General features: G+C 42.8%; 1 protein-coding gene and 1 non-coding gene across 2 annotated transcripts; both read left to right on the forward strand.

The window, feature by feature from the left end:
• Positions 1 to 2,180: 2,180 nt before the first annotated feature.
• Positions 2,181 to 15,390, forward strand: Eif4g2 (eukaryotic translation initiation factor 4 gamma 2). Its single transcript, XM_059259790.1, has 24 exons — positions 2,181 to 2,544; positions 2,836 to 2,954; positions 3,020 to 3,266; positions 4,057 to 4,183; positions 4,594 to 4,659; positions 5,195 to 5,335; positions 6,193 to 6,295; positions 7,084 to 7,215; positions 7,305 to 7,371; positions 7,505 to 7,656; positions 7,984 to 8,094; positions 8,211 to 8,294; positions 8,377 to 8,475; positions 8,660 to 8,798; positions 8,881 to 9,041; positions 9,383 to 9,496; positions 10,035 to 10,160; positions 10,297 to 10,401; positions 10,499 to 10,714; positions 10,794 to 11,052; positions 11,153 to 11,357; positions 11,469 to 11,680; positions 11,777 to 11,898; positions 13,326 to 15,390. The coding sequence occupies exons 1-24, from the start codon at positions 2,181 to 2,183 to the stop codon at positions 13,389 to 13,391; spliced, it is 3,537 nt and encodes a 1,178-aa protein (XP_059115773.1). The 3' UTR covers positions 13,392 to 15,390.
• LOC131903246 (small nucleolar RNA SNORD97) lies at positions 9,548 to 9,729 on the forward strand. The gene has a single exon (XR_009377486.1). It is a non-coding gene; the product is annotated as a small nucleolar RNA SNORD97 (small nucleolar RNA).
• Positions 15,391 to 16,563: the final 1,173 nt, after the last annotated feature.

Consider the following 16,563-nt stretch of genomic DNA (forward strand, 5'->3'; position numbering starts at 1 on the left):
ACTGTCCTGGATCTCGCTCTGTAGACCAGGCTGGCCTCAATTCACAGAGATCTGCCTGCCTCCCAAGTGCTGGGATCAAAGGCGTGCGACACCACAGCCCAGCCAGCAAGAGGAACTTTATGAGTTTGAGGCCACCATTCTGCAGAGCTAGTTCCAGGACAGCCAAGACTACACAGTGAAACCCTGTCTCAAAATATATATATATATATATGTATGTATATATATGTAAAAACAAGACTCTTAGCAGTTTCCCAGACTTAACTAGAAATGAATAAAATAGGTATGTAAAGCTATTTGGTTACATTTAGAATCCAAGTATTTGAAATTTTATACATCCAAAATATGAATCAAACTTCAAATTTGTATGACTGAAAAGATTGTTTTTTTCAAGACAGGGTTTCTCTGTGTAGTAGCCTTAGCTATCCTTGAACTCACTCTGTAGACCAGGCTGGCCTTGAACTCACAGAGATCTGCCTGCCTCTGCCTCAAGTACTGGGGTTAAAGGTGTGTGCCACCACCCCCCAGCTGGAAAAAGTCAATTTTTTTAATCTACATTTATTTATTTTTTATTTTTGTCTTTGTTTTTATTTGTTCTACTTTGGTTTACTCCCTGTGAGCTCAGCACCTCACATGCTTGCATATCTACAAAACTCACAGCAGAGTTTTCTAATTATCAAGTCGAGAAAAGACCCTTAAAAGATATTACATGTGCATGGTGCCTCAGCATACACGTGGAGGTAAGAAGTCAACCTCTTCTTTCTATCATGTGGGTCCTGGAGATTGAACTCAGTCAAATTCCTTATTTTTAGGACATCCATGTTTTAGGACCAAGTGACTATTCTTTCACATCTACATTATTATAATGAGTATGGAGTTTTTTAATCACTGTTGCTACCACACAGATGTCTTCAGTATATCATGAGGCACATAAATCACTTGTATAAAACTAAAGTATCACATTATATATTTCTACAAGTTATAAACTTTTACAGAAGTTATACAAAGTGAAATCTCTTGTATCTTTTAAAAACTGCCCTTTCCCCAAAAATGTTTTTTCTTTTTCACACATAACTAACTCCAAAAATGAAAAAAATGCTTTTTACAGTTTTTAGTTTAAAGTGAATTTTATTTAATAGCATTAATTCTATAGCAAAGATCTAAGGATGCTAGATTGCATTAGAAACTGTCAACACCACACTGTGCTGTTATCAGACTTAAATGTTAAGGAGAGTACAATTTCTTCTGAAAATTCTATTTAAGGACTAGGTCTTTCACCATCAAGACATGCCAAATTAAGTTTGGGTCTTTGAAAATCCAGTTCTTGGGCATTCCAAGTCATGACTTAAAAACACACGTGCTTTTTTTTGGGGGGGGGGTGTCACCCGTTGTACCAAAAACTACAAAGCTCAAACACGGAGATTGGGCATTTCTGTTATTTACATACCTTTTTTTTTTTTTTTTTGGTTTTTTGGTTTTTTGAGACAGGGTTTCTCTGTGTAGCTTTGCGCCTTTCCTGAATCTCGCTCTGTAGACCAGGCTGGCCTTGAACTCACAGAGATCCACCTGCCTCTGCTTCCCTCTGTTAAAGGCGTGCGCCTCATTTTTGTAAAGCTAAAAATATTGAAAACATCTGGGCGGTGGTGGCACACGCCTTTAATCCCACCACTTGGAAGGCTGAAGGCGGATCTCTGTGAGTTCGAGGCCAGTCTGGTCTACAAAGCGAGTTCCAGGGCAACCAGGGCTAGCTATTACACAGAGTAGTCATGTATGGAAACGAGCACCACCACCACCCACAAAAAAACCCTCAGTGGGACACAGCCATAACCCATCCTTTAAACTGCCACCTGTAAGTAGTTTAACCTATCACCTTTGTAATGCCTCGTTTTCTTTATAACCCTAAGTAAAAGTGAAAACAGTGTGCAGCCCATCTTTAACATTTTTTTAAATATGAAGGAAATTTTTTAAAAACGAGCTTGCAATTTTAAATCCTCCAAATGCCCGCTCTCTACAAACACTTCTCTAGGCAGCCTAGCATATTCTGGGTCAAGCTTGGACACAGCAGGCCGAACATAGAGGGAATGCGAGACCTCTAGCCTAGGGTACAAAGGCAATCCCTCCTCTTGATCCTTTTCTCGTTACTCTGCAGATGGAGCACCAACAAACAGAACGCTCTCCTTTCGATGGGCACACGTCCCTCTCCTCAGTCCGCAGGCCCGCCCGAGGCCAGGCCACGAGGCCACGCGGAGTTCTCAGGGCGCCAGGCCGGAGCAGGTCAACGAGGAGGCAAGGAAGAGGTTCTTCTAGGCAAGCGTGGGGCTCGGACTCCGGAACAAAGCGCCGGCCCAGGAAGACACGCCGGCCCGGGGACGCACACTCACAGGGCTCCCGGCGCTACGCAAAAAACCCCGCAGCGCGCTGGCCCGCCACCCTTACGCCACTGGCTTGGCCCCAGAGCCTTCGCGAATATGGCTTTGCGCACTGCGGCGGGGCTGTGCCGCAACCTAGCTTGCCCGGTGGCTCCTCCCCGCCGGTCTGCGCGGATTGGTGGTGGACGGAAGCCCGGCTGCTGATTGGATAGCGAAGGAGCCACTCGGGGAGGCTCTGGTGGGTCGGCCGCCCCAGAGTGATAAGTTCGGCTTCAGACACGCCTCAGAGCCAGCAGCGAGCCGGAGCTCTATGGAGGTGGCGGCGGGTACCAGGTGGTGGCTGCAGCAGCGAGTCCTCTGAGCTGAGAGTTTCAGGCCGTCCCCGACTCCTTCCTCCCCCTTCCCTCCCCCTTTTTTGTTTTCCGTTCCCCTTCCCCCTCCCTTCCCCGTCCCCGACGACCGGATCCAGAGGAGGCAGCTGCGGCGGCAGCTGCTGAGTTCTCGGTGAAGGTGAGTGGAGCCGCCGCCGCCGCCGCCGAGCGGAGCCCTCTAAGATGGCCGCCGCCCCTGGCCGCTTCTTGTCGAGTGGTACAAAATGGCGGCCGCAGGCGGAGCCGGGCGGGGCGCCTTTCCTCTACCTCTGGGCCACCTAGAAGTCTCTGGCCTCTGCTTTCCTTCCCGTGCCGACCACGGAGAGAGAATCTGCGGTCTGGGCTAGGCCCGGCGTGCGGCTGAGTGGCGGGCTCGGCCGGGACCCTGACGCGGGGAGCGAGGACAGCGTGCGAGCGTGGCGGGCCTCGCGCCTCGGCGGGAGGGACGCGGCCAGCGGCAGGGCCCGGCCGTTGGCGCGGGACCAGCGAGGCGGACGAGTCCGGAGCCCGGCCTCCCGGTGGGGAGGAGGTGTGTGGGTCCTGTGGCGGGCTGCCCCGCTTGGGGGAGGCCGAGAGCGGCTCTCTGTTCCCTTTGTGGGCCGCGGCGCTGTCAGCCGGGGGATTTATGGTGGAGGAGGCGGGTGGGCAGGAGGCCGCCTTCCTGCGGGAGAACAAAGAAAGGGCCGGCCCGGAGGGGGCGCCTCCCGCCCAGGCCCGGGTCCTCCTAGGCGCCGGTCGGAAGCCCGGCCAGACTTGGCTTAGGGGAGGAACCCGCTGCTCTTTTGTTCGCGCGGAGTGGGGCGGAGGTTCCTGCTGCCATGTTGTGGCCCCGGTCTTCCGGCGGCTCTCCACACGCGCCCTGTGGGAAGGGGCGAAAGGACGAGCAGAGGAGAAAGCTGTCCAACAGCGGGAAATGAGACCCTGGCCTGCCTGTCAGTGCCCAGGCCGCACTTACCAGTACAGCAGACATTTCCCTCGTAGCACCGCCGGTGTTGAGAGCATTTCTGTTAAATAAGGCCCCAGAATATGGCGCGTTCTAGACAGTATCCAGATGTTTTTTTTTTTTACCCCCCCCCCCCCACACACACAAAGGCTATTCTTTGCAACCTTGAACACTAAGGGAATCCACGTAGCTAAACAAGATTTTACTTTGTATTTGTGGTTTTGACTTTGATCTATTTTAGTCTTTTGAGGGCTGCAATGCAGTGAAAGTTAATCAGCTGCATGCAGTATGAGCGCTGAAATAAATTATAATAGACTGAAGATTTATAGATCTGTATGTTGGCAGTACCTAATTTTGGTGTTCTCTCTCGTTCCAGGCTTTTCATTTGTACCATCCCCTCCCCTCCCCACCCCATCCATTAATATTATTCTTTTGAAGATTCTTCGTTGTCAAGCCGCCAAAGTGGAGAGTGCGATTGCAGAAGGGGGTGCTTCTCGTTTCAGGTATGGTTAGATATATGGAGGGGGTGTTTTGAAATGGCAAATCATAAAAACCACTACCAAATCCCACTTAATGGTGCTGTGGTTCTAGAATTGTTCTGAAGAGTAAATGGGTTAATTTGGGGAGGGGGGGTGTTTTGTCTGCACCTCCGTGTGCAGTGTCAGAAGAGGGCATCAGATCCCCTGGGACTGGAGTTGAAAACAGTTGTGAGCCACCATGTGGGTGTTAGGAATTGAACCATTGTCCTTTGGAAGAGCAGCCAGTGCTATCAAACAGCTGAGACATCTCTAGCCTCTGGTTCATTTTCTTTTAGGCCAGAGTTCAGTCTCGGTTGTGGTGCAATTTCTAAAATATAAATAGGTTCCCTTTTGAGTGAGACACAATTGGTATAGTAAAGTTTTCTTTTGAACAGTGCTTCTTCGGGCGGAGGAGGAAGTAGGGGTGCACCTCAGCACTATCCCAAGACTGCTGGCAACAGGTATGGTAACTTGAAAGACAGTGACTTTTATAAATTGTCAATTTGATTGATTAAAGACTTCTCAGTGCCTAACAGGATAATTCTTGGGAAATCATCAGTAATTCTGATGTGAATTCATAAATTCAAACTGTTTTTCATTCCCTTGGTTCATATTTGCTGGTATTCCAAAATTACGATCCCTGCTATTTGGTTTTTGTGATGTGGCCAGTATGGAATATGCTTGTTAAGCATTTTAGTATTAAGTCTGGAGGTTTGGTTCCTGGATCAGCAGTTTTGACATTACCTGGGAATATATTACCAGGAATGAAAAATTCTCATTACTACCCAAAACTTACTACAGCAGAAGTTGGGAATGGGCCTTCCAGATGATTCTGGTGCTGTTGGAGAAATAAAATTTCCAGGATTGCTTTGTTGTGGGGGAAATGTAAAGCCTAAGGTTTTGTTTCTGTTTAGCAAAGTTTTAGGGTCATGTGAGTGCATGCTGTGTTGGACTTTCCTAATTGTAAGCTGCTTTGTTGATGTTTTATCAAACTAGCGAGTTCCTGGGGAAAACCCCAGGGCAAAACGCTCAGAAATGGATTCCTGCACGAAGCACTAGACGAGATGACAACTCCGCAGCAAACAACTCCGCAAACGAAAAAGAACGACATGATGCGATCTTCAGGAAAGTAAGAGGGTAAGTGTCAGGGTCTGTTATGAGGGAGGAGGAGAGATTAGCTCTATTGGTGTAGTGTGTGTGGTGCACAGTTGAAAGGGAAGACTCACGGACCTTAGGAGTCCATTGCCCATAGGTGTTTGGCAGCAGGAGTCATTTGCTTATTTTACCCATAAGCTTGTGCTGTCATATCCATGTTGGTCTGGTGTGTAACATCAGTGATGTGGGTAAATACAACCATCTTAACTTATGTATGGTTAAGTCCAGATAATGAGAACCTCGTGCTCTGAGTTTTGAGAAAGGTTTCTTGTGAAACAGCAGGAAAGCCCAGATATAATTCAGATGTCATAGTATGTATCTGTGAGAAGTGCATTCCAGTGTCTCTGGTTAGATGAAAAATGAACATTTCTGTAACAGCATGCACAAGATTTCCATAAGCTCAAGCCAGAGAAAAATCCCAGCACAAAGGTGGGGGAGTGGGTCCATAAAGTCGCACTCTTAGCCAAGAAGCTACTGGCAATTCAGAGCTGCTGGGAGGGGGGGAATTTTATTTTGTCCCATGGAGTGATGCTGTACATGTTAGGCACATTCCAGGGCAAGGTCCAATGCTCAAGAACCAATGGCCAACACAAATTATGTTTTCAGTGACTTTTTCTTAGAGAAAGAGCATAAAGTGGGGTAGGGAAGGAGTTGGAGGTCAGAAAAGAGTATAATAAAAATACACTGTATAGAATTATCAAAGAATAAATTGGGGAGAAATGGGAACATTTTTCCCTGTTTAGGGAGCTAGTAAAGGGAGAGTCAATTTAAATGCTATTTTTTTTCAGCTTAGAAAATAATTGTTAACCCACACTTGAAATGTGTTTTTCCCCCCCCAGCATACTAAATAAGCTTACTCCTGAAAAGTTTGACAAGCTATGCCTTGAGCTCCTCAATGTGGGTGTAGAGTCTAAACTCATCCTTAAAGGGGTCATACTGCTGGTAAGTTTAAAATGTTAGCTTAAAAGAGGGCAAGAAAATAAATTAACAGACCCAAACTTACACTTGATTATTGCATTAAATCATGAGATAAGTCCTAGATATAGGTATGTGTGTCTGAGTAATGATATTAATAAAAGCAGAACCACTTTTAATGACATCAAGATTCAAAATGTGAACCTTGAATCATTTGCCTTGGTTTACCAAGCTGTCTGGAAACAGCTGTTGAGTTTTCCTTTTGTGAAAGTGGTTTTGGGAATTTGTGATAATTTATAGGATTCCGGCATCTTGTTTTGCATGACTACCAACCACAGAGTTAGATCTCCCACTCAACAGTGTCTTTGTGGTTTATAGTTCTAGTCCTGATTTTTTTTTTAAAGATTTATTTATTTATTATGTATACAGTGTTCTGCCTGCATGTATCCCTGCAGGCCAGAAGAGGGCACCATATCTCATTATGGATGGTTGTGAGCCACCATGTGGTTGCTAGGAATTGAACTCAGGACCTCTGAAAGAGCAGCCAGTACTCTTAACTGCTGAGCCATCTCTCCAGCCCTAGTCCTGATATTTTTTAGCTGGGGTATACAACATGAAATTTATTAGATAGTACCACAGATGATGTTTTAAAAAAAAAACTTTTAAAATGGTTTTATTTTTCTGAGGTGTTGTCCAAGTCCAAATGAATTGAGACTGTAGTTTGTTGTGAATTGTAAGATTAAGGCTATTTAAGGGGAGGGGCTCTTTTCAGCCTCTGATTCATGGTATTTTTTGTTTTGTAATGACTTCTGTAGATTGTGGACAAAGCCCTAGAAGAGCCAAAGTATAGCTCGCTGTATGCTCAGCTATGTCTGCGATTGGCAGAAGATGCACCAAACTTTGATGGCCCAGCAGCAGAGGGTCAACCAGGACAGAAGCAAAGCACAGTGAGTGGCAGTTTTTTGTTTATTTTGTTTTAAAATTAATTTGGAAGATTCCTTATTAGCAAAGTATAATGCCTGTTGTTTGCAAATAGACATTCAGACGCCTCTTGATTTCCAAATTGCAAGATGAATTTGAAAACCGAACCAGAAATGTTGATGGTAAGAATTTAAATTTACTATTAACTAGTACTGTGTCTTTATTAGATTTATGTATTCCGTGGCCTAGGTGTAAACTAGGTCAGAACACTTGCAAGAATGGTTCTAAGTGTTCTTTTTGCCTCCTCTCCCTCAGTCTATGATAAGCGTGAAAATCCCCTCCTCCCTGAGGAGGAGGAACAGAGAGCCATTGCTAAGATCAAGATGTTGGGGAACATCAAATTCATTGGAGAACTTGGCAAGCTTGATCTTATTCATGAATCTATCCTTCATAAGTGCATCAAAACAGTGAGTATGACTGGAGTAGCTTAGGGTGAGGTAGTCAGTGAGAACGTCCTTATTTGGGGGGAAATTAGTCAATTGTATCATCCGAGAAGATGGGTGGCTCCTAACATAGTTGTGGTAAACCAAACTCAGATTTTGAAGTGTGCATTATAAAGTAGAGATAGATTGGATTGCTTTGTCTGTGTTAAAATTTCCTAGAGGGATTTCTTCAACACAGACCAGTAGGAATGCATTGTTTTACATGATCTAGGAATTGAGTCAGTCCAAATCTAAGGAGGTAATACAACATAAGCCAGAATAACTAATGTTTTAAATGTGTTCCTTTGGTAGCTTTTGGAAAAGAAGAAGAGAGTCCAACTCAAAGATATGGGAGAGGATTTGGAGTGCCTCTGTCAGATAATGAGGACAGTAGGACCTCGCTTAGACCATGAACGAGCCAAGGTATGAGAACAGTGGGAAGGTAGTGTGTCTTGTGAGTTGGGGTGTGATACTCCAAAATGCCTTAAATAGTATACATATTTATCTTCTAATTTTGTTTTGTTTTGTCTTTTTATCAGTCCTTAATGGATCAGTACTTTGCCAGAATGTGTTCCTTAATGTTAAGTAAGGAATTGCCAGCAAGGATTCGTTTCCTACTGCAGGTAAAATTTTTAACAATGTCCAATAAGATTGAGTTTTTCCTTTGGAATAGTAAAATAAAATGTATACTTTTTTAAATGACAGGATACTGTAGAGTTGCGAGAACACCATTGGGTTCCTCGCAAGGCTTTTCTTGACAATGGACCAAAGACGATCAATCAAATCCGTCAAGATGCAGTAAAAGTAAGAGAAGTTTTGGTTTCTTTTTTATAGTGTAGTTCTTTCCTTAACTCTTCTGAAAACTAGAATTATCTTACTGGTAGTGAGGTTTCCTAGTGTCTTTCATTCCATTTTGGAGGGAAGTTACAGAACTGTAAGTAATTACGGGGTCTACAGACAACAGTACTTACCCACTTTCTTCTCAAAGGATCTAGGAGTGTTTATTCCTGCTCCTATGGCTCAAGGGAGGAATGACTTCTTCCTGGAGGGACCGTTCATGCCGCCAAGGATGAAAATGGATAGGGACCCACTTGGAGGACTTGCTGATATGTTTGGGCAAATGCCAGGTAATTTTTAAGTAAAGTAGTGTTTTGGTTAAACTAAAAGTTAATGTTTTAATGGAGTTCTAAGAGTTTTCTGTATTTTAAGGTAGTGGAATTGGTACTGGTCCAGGAGTTATCCAGGATAGATTTTCACCCACGATGGGACGTCATCGTTCAAATCAGCTCTTCAATGGCCATGGGGGACACATCATGCCTCCCACACAGTCGCAATTTGGAGAGATGGGGGGCAAATTTATGAAAAGCCAGGTAAGACATTGACAGTGTTTATAATGTCAGTGCTAGCTTTAGGTCCAATACATTTTGCCCTTTATTATTTATTTTTAAATGAAGCAGAATTTTACTTTTGATACTTTTCTTTTTTCTTAATCTCCATCTGACAGTTGTTTCAATTTGAGTAAAATGTGTATCCTTAAAATTAGTAAAATCACATCAATTTATTCAACAGATAGGTTAGATATTCTTCCCTGTTTCATCTTTTCTGGGCAAATGCAGTTAAATCTCTGGGCAAGGCAATGGCATGGCTCATTCCCTTGGTACTCGATTACCATAATTTTTATCTAGACTTTCTCTCTCCCTTTCTGAAATAGGGGCTAAGCCAGCTCTACCATAACCAGAGTCAGGGACTCTTATCCCAGCTGCAAGGACAGTCGAAGGATATGCCACCTCGGTTTTCTAAGAAAGGACAGCTTAATGCAGATGAGGTACATTGCCTACATTACTTCTATGCAGTAGTTTGTCAGTGCAGACGTCTCTTGCCCGATGATTATAAAAAGACGCGAAAGAGGACTTAAGCTGGATGCTTTCCTTTTTTCTCTTTTCTCTTCTCTACTCTTTCTTTGACTCTTTATCTACTTTTCCTCTTTTTCTCTTGCTTCTTTTTCTCTCTTTGGATGTCCAGCGTCCTATGAGCGAAGATTATGAGATATGAGGGCAAGTTTCTAAGTAATTTTTACTAGTTAGCATGAGAAATGGTTAAGATGTTGGTGATTTCTCTGTAAGTAGAATAAAGTATCTATTTGTATTGCTGATATTGGCAAATTGTGGTACAAACTAAAGTTTGTAAACAGTATCTTACTCTTCCTCCAGTATCTTCCGCAGATTACTTTTCCCAGAAGTTGAATTTATTACATGATATGAAGTATCTTTTAGTTTTGTATAGAATTAATGCTAGGTATTAAAAGTGTTAACATTTCATGTTTATTAGCTCTTTTAACTTGGTTATGTGTTTTTTGATTTTAGATTAGTTTGAGGCCTGCTCAGTCGTTCCTAATGAATAAAAATCAGGTGCCAAAGCTTCAGCCCCAGATAACTATGATTCCTCCCAGTGCACAGCCACCACGCACTCAAACACCACCTCTGGGACAGGTATGGGCCCCAAAGTATCTACTCCCTGAAGATGTGTCCTCACTTCTCAGTGTTTCCTTCCCTCTGCTTCATGGTGGTACTGTTCTTTTTGGTTTGTTACATTTGATTAAACATGTGTTGTACTGCTTGTCTTTAGACACCTCAGCTTGGTCTCAAAACTAATCCACCACTTATCCAGGAAAAGCCTGCCAAGACTAGCAAAAAGCCACCACCGTCAAAGGAGGAACTATTTAAACTGACCGTAAGTTTCAAATAGCTCCCTAAATCATCATCTCTACTGCTTAGAAAACAAATGAGGACAGGGACCACTGATGGGAATTGGATTGTGTTCTTTTCAGGAAGCCGTTGTGACTGAATATCTGAACAGTGGAAATGCAAACGAGGCCGTCAGTGGTGTGAGAGAAATGAGAGCCCCGAAACACTTTCTTCCTGAGATGTTAAGCAAAGTGATCATCCTGTCACTAGATAGAAGTGATGAAGATAAAGAAAAAGCAAGCTCTTTGATCAGTTTACTCAAACAGGAAGGGATAGCCACAAGTGACAACTTCATGCAGGTAGAACATTGTACTGATTGTGTGGTAACACTTTCCAGTTATGATTGGAAACTAAAACTTTTTTTATATCCTTCCCAAGGCTTTCCTGAACGTATTGGAGCAGTGCCCCAAACTGGAGGTTGACATCCCCTTGGTGAAATCTTATTTGGCACAGTTTGCAGCTCGTGCTATAATTTCAGAGTTGGTGAGCATTTCAGAACTAGCTCAACCGCTGGAGAGTGGCACCCACTTCCCTCTCTTCTTACTTTGTCTTCAACAATTAGCTAAATTACAAGATCGAGAATGGTTAACTGAACTTTTTCAACAAAGCAAGGTCAATATGCAGAAAATGCTGCCAGGTAAGAGCTAGCTGACTGATGGAGATTTTTGTGTATTAGGAAATTATTTGTAAAACTCTTGTCTTGGGCCAACCTGGTAAAGTGAGAAATGTCTTTACAGAAATTGATCAGAATAAGGATCGAATGTTGGAGATTTTGGAAGGAAAGGGACTGAGTTTCTTATTCCCGCTCCTTAAATTGGAGAAGGAGCTATTGAAGCAAATTAAGCTGGATCCATCCCCTCAAACTATATATAAATGGATTAAAGATAACATCTCTCCCAAACTTCATGTAGATAAAGGATTTGTGAACATCTTAATGACCAGGTAAGCTGAATAGTTTCATTTGCTAGAAAGAAAGCCTATACAGGGCAGAGGCCCGAGAATTAGTGTTAAACTAGACAACTGTGAAGTTTCTAACATGATTCTGCTGTTCAGCTTCTTACAGTACATTTCTAGTGAAGTAAGCCCACCTAGCGATGAAACAGATTCTTCCTCTGCTCCTTCCAAAGAACAGTTAGAGCAAGAAAAACAACTGCTGCTCTCTTTTAAGCCAGTGATGCAGAAATTCCTTCATGATCATGTGGACCTCCAGGTCAGTGCCCTGTATGCTCTGCAGGTGCACTGTTACAACAGCAGCTTCCCAAAAGGTGAGGTGACTGGGGGCAGGAGTTAGGGGATGAGGGCAGTCTGAAATACCACACCGAATAATGGAATCACATGCTGGGTTTTTGTTCTGTTTTAAGGCATGTTACTTCGATTTTTTGTTCATTTCTATGACATGGAAATTATTGAAGAGGAAGCTTTCTTGGCTTGGAAGGAAGACATAACTCAAGAGTTTCCAGGAAAAGGCAAGGCTTTGTTCCAGGTAAGTGTTTTGTTAAGATTTTTTGCTATTGACTTGGCTTGTTTTTTTTGTTTGTTTGGTTTTTTTTTTTTTTATTGTTGTTGTCTGTCTTTAGTAGTGTGTCAGTCTGCACTGTTATATACAAGATGTGGTTAACTAGGCAGCTAGCAAATGTGATAGATAGGATGAAATGGGATGTAAAGGTGTTCAATTAGAGGTAGGTAACAATTTTGGCAAAGCTGCTTACATGGTTAAAGGATTAAATAAGTTTGGGTTTTAACTTAAAAGCATATTTTTTAGTTTGATTTTCTGTTACCAAGTGGAATTGGAGCCCTGGGAATAGAACTTGACATGAAACTACTCTTAATCTTTACATAGTGTACATATATTAACTTGAGTGCTAAAGGTTATTATTTAGCACAATTGAGGTAGTACTCTACTAATTTTTCTAGGGCCTCAGTTTTTAAGGAAGCCCTGGTTTACAGCTTCTAAGGTTTGTTAGACTACTTTGTAAGGATCATTCTTAAGAATTTATCCCTACTCCTTTTTTTTTTTTTTTTTTGGAGAATCTGACAGTAATTCCAGAATGCAGCTTGGCATACCCTACTTCCATATATATATATATATACACACATATATATACTGATAAAACTTGGTTTGGAAGAGTTGCTGTCTTGGACAAGCTGAAGTGTAAGGCTAGTTCATTGACGCTAGGTGCCTTGAAGCCGCCTAACACTTAGGGGTTAGAGGTTCAGGAACCCTCAGCTACAAGTTCAAGGCAAGCCTGGACACTAGTAAGAGATCCTGTTTTCTGGTGGGCAGCTAGAGAGACAGCTCAGAAACTTATACCTGTCTTATCTCCAGTTCCCAAAGGCCCAGTGCCCCTTTCTGGCTGTTGTGGGCCCTGTGCATACATAATACACAAACCTTTGAAAGGGAGGAAAGCTGGAAATGGTTCAGTAGGTAAAGCTCATGAAGACCAAAGTTCAGATCCCAGAATCCGTTTAATCTCTTTGGGTTAATTTCTGGTTATATATCCTTAATCAGAACTTTAATTTTTTTTTATTTTTTTTTTTTTGGTTTTTCGAGACAGGGTTTCTCTGTGTAGCTTTGCGCCTTTCCTGGAACTCGCTTTGGAGACCAGGCTGGCCTCGAACTCACAGAGATCCACCTGCCTCTGCCTCCTGAGTGCTGGGATTAAAGGCATGCGCCACCACCGCCCAGCCGATATATTTTTATTTTATGTGCATTGGTGTTTTGCTAGATCCCCTGGAATTGGAGCTATAGACAGTTGTGAGCTGCCATGTGAATGCTAGGTATTGAACCCAGGTCCTCTGGAAGAGCAGTCAGTGTTCTTAATTAACCACCGGGCCATCTCTCCAGCCCCCAAACTTAATTTTTATATACTATACTACGAAGTTTCATTAAATTACAAATTTAATTTACAGGTAAATCAGTGGCTAACCTGGCTAGAAACTGCTGAAGAAGAAGAATCAGAGGAAGAAGCTGACTAAAGAACCAGCCAAAGCCTTAAATTGTGCAAAACATACTGTTGCTATGATGTAACTGCATTTGACCTAACCACTGCGAAAATTCATTCCGCTGTAACGTTTTTTCACAATATTTAAAGCAGAAGCACGTCAGTAAGGTTTCCTTCTGCATAAGGTTTTTGTAGTGTGATGTCTTAATCATAGTCTACCATCAAATACTTTAGGAGTATCCTTAATGTTTAGATAGAATATTAGCAGCATGCAATAATTACATCCTAAGTTCTCAAGCAGAGGCAGTCTATTGCAAGGACCTTCTTTGCTGCCAGTTACCATAGGCTGTTTTAAGTTAGAAAACTGAATAGCAACACTGAATACTGTAGAGATGCACTTTGCTCAGTAATACTTGAGTTGTTGCAATATTTGATTATCCATTTGGTTGTTACAGAAAAATTCTTAACTGTAATTGATGGTTGTTGCCGTAATAGTATATTGCCTGTATTTCTACCTCTAGTAATGGGCTTTATGTGCTAGATTTTAATATCCTTGAGCCTGGGCAAGTGCACAAGTCTTTTTAAAAGAAACATGGTTTACTTGCACAAAACTGATCAGTTTTGAGAGATCTTTAATGCCCTTGAAGTGGTTTTTGTGGGTGTGAAACAAATGGTGAGAATTTGAATTGGTCCCTCTTATTATAGTATTGAAATTAAGTCTACTTAATTTATCAAGTCATGTTCATGCCCTGATTTTATATACTTGTATCTATCAATAAACATTGTGATACTTGATGTAGTTGTACATGACTTCAAATAGTACCTGCAAAGTTATGGAGAATTATTCATTTTGTTTTGAGGTATGGACTTATCTCAGTTTAAGAACTTGGGAAATTTTTAGCTACGTAGTCTTAACACCAGTGCTATTCAGTAGTGATTCACCCTGTAAGCATCATTCGTTGTCATATTTTCAAGTATTCAGTTTTTCACCCTATGACTGTTTCTTGTCAGTCTAGTTCTAATACAAACTGTCAACTTAGTCTGGAGCTGCCTTTACTGTTATAGACTTTGTATCAACTCTTCAGCTCTGCTTCCTCTTTGCTGAGGTACCTGCTTAGCCCTTAATCTCCATTTACTCTTCAAAACAAAACAACCAGAGCAAGAAACGGAAAAATAAAACTGCTGTGTCCGTTTAGAACCCAGCAAATGCTAGACTTTTAAGTCATCGTAAAATTTGCTCCCTCGCTGCTTTTGATTTTGTCTAGCCCTTGCAATATGCAGTTCCTCTACCTGAAACAGTGCTCTCCTTAAGCTGTTAACCTTCAGATGTTGGTGTAATTAATTTCACTCAAAGATCTTGCCTTCTTCCTCTGCCAGGACAGTGAGGAGTTTGTGGCAGTCAAGGTTTTTTTTGAGATGTTACTGGAAGGTCCACAGGGAACCCAGAGAACAGTAGACCACAGAAATAGCCTGGCTGGGTCAAGTCCCACTGTGTCCCCGGCATCCTCTGCCAATATCTGTTCTCAGGTGTCAACCAGTTCCAAAAGCCTACAGTGGAATTGAGTAGGGACAGATAGACCCCTTGCTTTCTCCCAGCCAGAACCCTGGTCTGCTTTGGGGGCTCTCATCATCAATTCTTAGTGGAGTAAAAGAAACTGGGAAGAGTTGCTTAAGTGGACAGACAAGGATAATTGTGGGATTGAGGCTCATCCCACAATAGCCTAGCCTGTGGTCCACTACTCATTCACCCCTTGGTGAAAGCTGAGCACCAAAGGGACAGTGTAGGTGCATCTCATCACTGCTGAATGGGATTTTGTAACCTTCAATCTTAGTGAATTTTGGGAATTAAGGAATTACAGGGCAGTTCAGAATTAGGTTTAGGATCCAAAATGTCCTGGATAAAAGATTGTCTTTGAACTGAAGATTGATTGACTGCATGGTAACTGAGTTAGGGCTAACACACTAACTGAAATGATCTGTGTATTGCCCCACCCACTAGAAAAACTAGTAACAAATAAATGTTTGGATAGTGACCTGGGTTTTTCTCATTTGTTACACCCCTTGATCCTAATACTTTACAGTGCTTGTAACCCAGTTTTAAACATTCAGCCTTCACAAATGCAATGGTTATATGGTGTGTGTGTGTGTGTGTGTGTGTGTGTGTGTGTGTGTGTGTGTGACTTTTTAAGGCACTCTAAAAAGTGAGTTCCTTGAAAGCAGGCTCTGGAACTGCTCATGCTGTGATAGATGGATAATCCTTTCATATACCCCCAAATGAAGGTTATCCTCCAAATCCTTGGGGTGGGTGTTGTGGACCAGCTGTAGCTCTCAGTATTGAGGTAGGGTAGGAGACAGATTTACAAAGCTCTTCCCCACTTTTGTCTCCCTGTTAGACAAGCTGACAAGTCCAGTCCAGGTAGATAGGAGCAGAATAGCCGAAACTTGGAATCACTTGGCCTCTCCACACCCCCACATCACTTGGAACCTGGGTCTGGAAAACAGGCCGCCAGAAAGCCTTCCATCCACCCACCAAGAGTGCTCTCAGCCCTCTGCCAGGCCCCAGGATGGGACTTGAGTGGCAAGATCTTTGTCCTGCATCCAAAAAGACCTGGTGGACATAATCAAGTGAGAATCTCAGCTTCAGCTTGGTTCAATGACAATGATGTGACTCAGCAGTGACACCTTAGGGCTGGCTGTTAAGGTCAGCTGAACACTGATCTGGAACATACTCTGGTTGGCAGGAGAGACAAATACTTAGGGTAGTATTCCATTGAGGGAGGGAAGACAGGGAAGGGAATGATGTCAGTGCTACCTGAAATGGTGTTCAAAGAACACAACTTGTGGAGGGAGATAAAGATCAAAGTTCAGGAGGGAATCAAGCCACTATCTAGAGGAAGAACATTCAGAGGAAGCAAATCCACGGACCTGAGGTGGGGATGATTGCTCACTGTGTCTTGAGAATCTCGAGGTCAGAGTGGTTGAGCAGAGTAAGGTTGCCTGAGGCTGGAGATCAATGGAGTGATTGGTAGAACCAGTCCAACAGAATAAAGACAGGCCTTTATTCAAAATGGAATGGACTGGCCTCTGAAGATCATATTACCAAGCAGTGATAATTCACTAAAATACCCAATGTCTGCATTTGTTAGGACATTTGGTTGATTCACTGAGCATTTAGTATGTCAAATTGGAGTAGAAACACTTGCTTC

The sequence above is a fragment of the Peromyscus eremicus genome, chromosome 1, assembly GCF_949786415.1.
Source record: "Peromyscus eremicus chromosome 1, PerEre_H2_v1, whole genome shotgun sequence".
NCBI classification, from domain to species: Eukaryota; Metazoa; Chordata; class Mammalia; order Rodentia; family Cricetidae; genus Peromyscus; species Peromyscus eremicus.

Bases quoted from the DNA above. Each gene is read 5' to 3' on its own strand.
- Eif4g2 (XM_059259790.1), top strand. From the start codon at position 2,181: ATGGGCACACGTCCCTCTCCTCAGTCCGCAGGCCCGCCCGAGGCCAGG. The intron at 4,184-4,593 runs GTATGGTTAGAT...TCTTTTGAACAG, and splicing joins GGGGGTGCTTCTCGTTTCAG to TGCTTCTTCGGGCGGAGGAG. The intron at 4,660-5,194 runs GTATGGTAACTT...TTATCAAACTAG, and splicing joins CCCAAGACTGCTGGCAACAG to CGAGTTCCTGGGGAAAACCC.